This window comes from Populus alba, chromosome 4, assembly GCF_005239225.2.
Source record: "Populus alba chromosome 4, ASM523922v2, whole genome shotgun sequence".
NCBI lineage: Eukaryota > Viridiplantae > Streptophyta > Magnoliopsida > Malpighiales > Salicaceae > Populus > Populus alba.
In genome coordinates, this window is record NC_133287.1 from 12,502,024 (window position 1) to 12,508,636 (window position 6,613).

The following is a 6,613-nucleotide window of genomic DNA, read 5'->3' on the forward strand; positions in this document are numbered from 1 at the left end:
GCGTAATTTAGAAAATTATAATGTAATAAGAGATTATAATTTAACAACTCATTATATTACAAGCCTTTTATAAAAAAACGATGTAGTAAACTGTTACAAGTAATTATGCAGGATCTAATTACAAAAGGTATCATAAAGACTAAATTTTAATTACAAAAGGACCAAAAAGATTTAAAATAATTTTTTTGAAAACTAGGGACTAAAAGGAATTTTGTCAAGAATACAATCGCAAGCAAACAAAGTCATGTATTGAATCATTTCATTTTTTTTATTATAAATTTCTCCGACAAAGGGTATGGATTTCTACTATTATCATAAATGGAGCATCCCGCAAAATAAAATAAATAGCAAGTATATATTTGAGATTTAGTCATGACTATCCCAGCCAAGGCCAAATGTCGGCACAAGAATTTAGGAGGATGTGAGATGTTGTTTTCGTGAGTTTGTTGGGATTTTTTTAGTTCCATGATTTAATCATGACAATATACAAAGAGAAGTCCATTCATGATGACCATATATTTTTGTAGTCCTTAATTTGTTGCAACTCCAGAATATCTGGTTATCTCGAATCAAATCTTGTGGATGCCCTTTGACATGGGCGGGACTGACTTCAAATTTGGTAAAGCTAATTCCATCTATAAATATAGGCCAGTCGTTGGAATTCCGACAAGTCCAAAACACTTAGGAATGGCTCTTACCCACTTTGCTTCATCATTTGGTACTCTCCCAACATTAGCATCTCCAAGTCGCGCCTTAGCAGGACCTGTATCAAGCAAGAATTATCGCTCTTTACCTACCAAAGTTCGAAGCATGGTTGCCACCGAAGCTGCTGGTCAAATTGTCCGGCGGTCGGCAAATTATCAAACTTCCATATGGGAGTATGATTATGTCCAGTCACTGACTAGTAAATATAAGGTATAGTTGCTAGCTATTATAATGTCATGTTATGTTATTGTTCAAACAACTTGAGTTGAGTACTTGAATTTGATGTTGTTTAGGGAGAGCCATATACAGCGCGAAGAGAAAAGTTGAAGGCAAACATAAGGACGATGCTGACGAACGCATCGAAGCCCTTGGATCAACTGGAGTTTATCGATGCCTTGCAAAGACTTGGGTTATCTTACCATTTTGTTGATGAAATAAAGAGCACTGTGAAGAGCTTATTTGATGAAAATCGTATAGAGAACACAGAGACAGTGCATGATTTGTATGCTACTGCTCTAGAATTTCGACTCCTAAGGCAGCATGGATACAAGGTACCTCAAGGTAAGTCTCTTAAGCAATGTAGATATTGATGGTTATATGCGTTCTCATGACTAATTGTGCTCTCCATTTGTAGAGGTTTTCAATCATTTCAAGGACGAACAAGGAAACTTTAGGGCATGGATTCACGATGATTTGAAGGGAATGCTGTTTCTGTATGAAGCTTCATACTTCTTGGTAGAAGGCGAGAGCATCTTGGAGGATGCAAGAGACTTCACCACCAAAAATCTTGAAAAATATGTCAAGAAGTGCAACACTTCCGAATATCTTTCAAAGATGGTGAGCCATGCCTTAGAGCTTCCATTGGCTTGGAGGATGCTAAGATTGGAAGCCAATTGGTTCATCAAAGTGTATGAAACTAAAACTGATATGGAACCTGTGTTGTTAGAACTAGCTAAATTGGATTTCAACATGGTACAAGCAGTACACCAAGAAGATCTGAAACATTCATCTAGGTACGTAGAATTAATAAGATTCTTTATTTATTTATTTTGTACAATTTGGAAGCAAATTAAACAGCAGATAAATATTAATATTATTTCATTAAATTGGATGTGATAATTTAAACTTTTTTAGATTTGATGATCCTCCTATATCACTAGTTTACTTTATATATCTTTTCTCTGATGGCGACAATTTAATTTCTTAACATGAACAGGTGGTGGAAGAGGACAGGACTCGGAGAAAAGTTGGATTTTGCCAGGGACAGGCTGGTGGAGAATTTCTTATGGACTGTGGGGGTCATATTTGAACCTCAGTTTGGTAATTGCAGGAGAATGCTAACAAAAGTTAATTCACTTATAACAACAATTGATGATGTTTATGATGTCTATGGTACCTTAGATGAGCTTGAGCTATTCACAGATGTCGTTGTAAGGTTTGTGCAGCACCTATTTCTTGGCCTCTGGGGCACATTTATAATGCTATATATTAGAATTTTCTCACTTCTTTTTTCTTTTAAAAAAAAAAAGTTAGCTAAAATATTTTTATGTTCTCATTTCAGATGGGATCTTAATTTCATGGATCAGCTTCCAGACTATATGAAATTATGTTTTCTCGCGTTGTACAATTCAGTTAATGAAATGGCTTATGATATTCTTAAATATCAAGGAGTAAACATCCTACCTTACTTGAGAAAAGCGGTATTTGCTTCTTCTTTTTTAATTTTAGTGTTATTTTCATAGTTGTCAATCTTGGTTTAAAGTTTGAGTTATTTGGCCATTGGATAAATCTTGATTTATCATTTTTTTTCTAATTTATTTGAAAATAATTCATTGGTTTTAACAAGACTAGGTTCGAATTTGATGTAATCAAGTCAATTAAATTAATAAATCAACGAGTCAATTAAGTTTGTTAGGTCAATGCAAAAAATAATTTACAATAAAATCTAATTCTAATTAGATTTTTAATCACTAAGTCGACGAGTTAGGTTAGGTTAGATTTGATAAAACCAATTAAAAAAACACTCAACTCAAGTTAGATTTTAAATCACAAAATCAACTCATTAGATCGGGGATTTGATAACTATAGATTTTTGCCTCTTTTTTATTTTGGGAATATAAGACTGTGGTTAATTTTCAGTGGGCAGACTTATGTAAATCATATTTATTGGAGGCTAAGTGGTACTTCAGTGGATATACACCAACTCTTCAAGAATACATGGATAATGCATGGATTTCAATTGCAGCACCAGTGATTCTAGTTCATGCATATTTTTATGTTTCCAATCCAACAACAGAGGAGGCCTCACAATTCATGGAGGAATACCCAGATATAATTCGATGGTCATCCATGATTTTACGCCTTGCTGATGATCTTGGAACCTCTACGGTATGCTAGACTTCTCCCTCTCCTTGACATCGTTTCGTCCTTCCCTTTTTTTTTCTCATTTTTATGGTAAATTATATTAGTCCAAAGATCCTCTTTCTCTAGGCATAGGCCTCTAACTGGCCCAAGTAATGGAATGAATTTTGAAACATGTAAGGCCCGAACTCTAACATGTTATCTCCTCTTTCATCTTGAAATCCATTGACACTAAAGATGGATGGTGTATTTTTTTTAGTGAATTTATAGATCAATTAATTTATCTCAGTTTGTAAATATATCAATCTTTCATTTTCAATTTGGTAAAATTGTTATTTGTGATGGTTTTTTTTAAGTATATATATGCTAATTTTCTATTTCTTTTTATTTATAGGATGAATTAAAACGAGGAGATATTTCCAAATCAATTCAATGTTATATGCATGAAGCGGGAGTATCTGAAGAAAAAGCTCGTGATCATATAAGAAATTTAATTGGAAATACATGGAAAAAAATAAATGATTATCAATTTGCTAACCCCCGTATCTCCCAAACTTTCATTGGAATTGCAATGAACCTTACACGAATGGCGCAATGCATGTATCAATATGGAGATGGACATGGTGTTGGACATCTTGAGACTAAGGATAGGGTGAAATCCTTACTTATTAAGCCTTTATAATCTCATCAAAATAAAGGACTAGTTTGATATATAAAAAACATTAGATTGATCTATATGTCTTATTAGACTGAGTCGGAGAAACATGTATTTTTATTTTAGCTTAAATATCAATATGTAATAAAGGACTATATATTTTTTTTCTTTTTTAGAAGATTAGTCAACTATAGCTTGATTATATACTAGATATCAATATATAATTAAGATTAGATATACCTTGTTATTACCTTGTTCTTTATATAAATTTGTCTTTGTTAAAGAAAAATATAATTATTTACAAATATTCTTAATATGATATTAGATTAGAGAACATTTTCTCGACAAAAACTCTAGAATCACTTTATATAGACATTTTTTTCTTCTTCTTCATTCCTACCAATGGAACTCAGTGATCCACAAGAAACCATATAAGACTTGACTATTTTGATTGCCTAAATTTTACACCAAACTCATGAATATTTTGTTGTTTGATTGGTATCAATTGTTGTTACCCATTTTTGGGTTCCCATACAAAAAATAAAAAAATACAAAAAAATATTCAAAAGGAATAAAAAAAATAAAAAAATAAAAATAAATAACAGAAGTAAGAAAAGGATGCTGGAACACCCATAAAATGACTAGGAATTGGTTGAGAAGGTTTAGAAATACAAGAATTGAAATTTGATGTTATATTTTCTACTGATGAGAGTCCTATTAACAAAAAAAATTCAAGTTGAGAAAGAAAAGTTCAAAATAAGATGTTTATGGACTCAATTAAATTTTATTCAAGGTTTAATTGAATTTATGAAGGGTTTAATTGCAAGAAAACTGATTTTTTTAAGTCAATTTAGTCTTTTATTGGAAGTAATTAAAGTTATTGGGTCCAATTACAATGTTGAAGAGTTGATTTGGTCAAATCAGGGGTTTAATTACATAATTATTGAAGTTTGGTGGCTAATTAGGGATTTAATTGAAATAATCAGAACCCAAGGACCAAACTGAAAAATGCGCTAAAATGAAGGGATCCAATTACAATATTTCCAGGATTACAAAATTTAAAAAAACAAATTCAATGACCAAATCAGAAGTTTCTAATTGAATTTTGAAACAGCGCTGTTTCGTGGACATCATTCTTATCTCTTCCATGCAGCCGTTTTTCAGCAGTAAAGGCTGAGGCATTTTCTGCAGCATGGCGTCCGTTAGGGAGCATGCTTTAAGGCTGTGATCCCTCTACATGCAGATTACAAGCGGTCGTTACCAGCACAAGGCTGTCACTGGCCTATAAAAGCAGGAGAAGAAGACTGAAACAAAAGAGAGAAGGAGACAAAAGGGAGAGTATAGTGAAGGAGGGAGGAGAGCAGACAGAGAGGAGAAGAGGTTACAGTGAGGAGAAAGCAAGAGGAAAACAGATTAATCTATCCATATAAATAAACTCTCATTAAATTTATATTTCTGCTTCATACTTCTTAAACAAGATATTAATAAACCTTCTTTTTATGTGCTCAATGTATGAAAACATAGATGATGGTGCTTCTATTGGAAGAAAACAATATTATGTTCGAATGTTTAAGGTTAACTTGCTTAATTGCTTAGGTTAGGGAGGCTACGAAACCAAACTTATCTACGTTTTTATCATCATCAATATTATCAATTTTATTTTTTTTTTGCAAATTATATATTATCCCTTTCCCTTAGTTGTTACCTTCAACAAAAGAACATAAATAATGTAATAATCCAATGTGCAACCCACAATCATATGTTAAAGTGTGTGAGTGAAAATAAAGGTTTAATAATACTTGTTAAATGAGTATATGAGCAGAATCAAGTGATAACAATGTGAGAGTTTGTAAACCTGAATATTTCAAGAAGTATTATGATAGACCTTGGTAATGATACTTACTAAGATGCATCTCTAGAGTCAATAAAATTGACTCCATACTCTGCCAACCTAATAATAATTTTGTCAAATGGTTTTAATAATAGCAAAAAAAAAACAGTTAGCAAGTTAGTTTTTTTTTTTTTAAAACTACTACCCTCTCCCCCCAACCAAAACGAGACATTGTCCTCAATGTCCTAAGGTAGAAAGATAGAGTATAGAAGACATCACCTGAAACAGCGAACAATGACAAACCTGAAACACACTTAAACAAATATAAAAAGTAACAAAACAAAATAATATGTTATTAATAAAACCAAAAGACACAAGGTTTCACAGATGAAGGCTCAAATCTAATCTAAGCTTTTTATGGTTTTCCTTAGCTGACCAATCTAGGCGACTCATGCAGGGATCAATGACAGGGATGAAAGATTGTAGTTGGTCAATCAATTGTTCAGCAGTAGCAGCAGAGATTATGATTTTTCATGCCGAAGATGTTAGAAATTCCTGTTCCACAACCTGATCAAGGAAAGACAACAACTTATCATAAAAACCATTAACATTTAACAAACATATAGGTTTATGGTGAATGTGCAGTTGGGCCCAAGATGTAATATGAAAGATCTCTTTCAATGTGCCCAGACCACCTGGTAAGGCAATGAAGGCATCAGCATGGCTAAACATGGCATTTAGTCGATTAGACATTGTAGGGACTTGTAGTTCCTCTCTAATTATTTTTCCAATGATGTCCCCAGTTGTTAAAGCTTTAGGGACAACCCCCAAAACTTGACTGCCTCCCAAAAATGCAGCCATTGACACACCTCTCATTAACCCAAGGCTACCTCCCTCATACACTAAATGAATCTTTCTTTCAGCTAGTACCCGACCAAGATGATTTGCTGATTCTAAAAACTCTTTTTCTTTCCCAGGACTGGATCCACCGAAAATACAAATATTTTTTATGTGATAACTTGAGGAACCTGCCATTTCTACACACTTCTATATTTGATGAA

At 32.9% G+C, this 6,613-nt stretch overlaps 1 protein-coding gene across 1 annotated transcript; it reads left to right on the plus strand.

Moving 5' to 3' along the window:
* Positions 1-612: 612 nt before the first annotated feature.
* On the plus strand, positions 613-3,888 carry LOC118053590 (terpene synthase 10). The gene is made up of 7 exons (XM_035064907.2): positions 613-915; positions 999-1,266; positions 1,340-1,718; positions 1,922-2,140; positions 2,267-2,405; positions 2,845-3,093; positions 3,461-3,888. Exons 1-7 carry the CDS (start codon positions 688-690, stop codon positions 3,746-3,748), a joined length of 1,770 nt encoding a protein of 589 aa, XP_034920798.2. The 5' UTR covers positions 613-687; the 3' UTR covers positions 3,749-3,888.
* Positions 3,889-6,613: the final 2,725 nt, after the last annotated feature.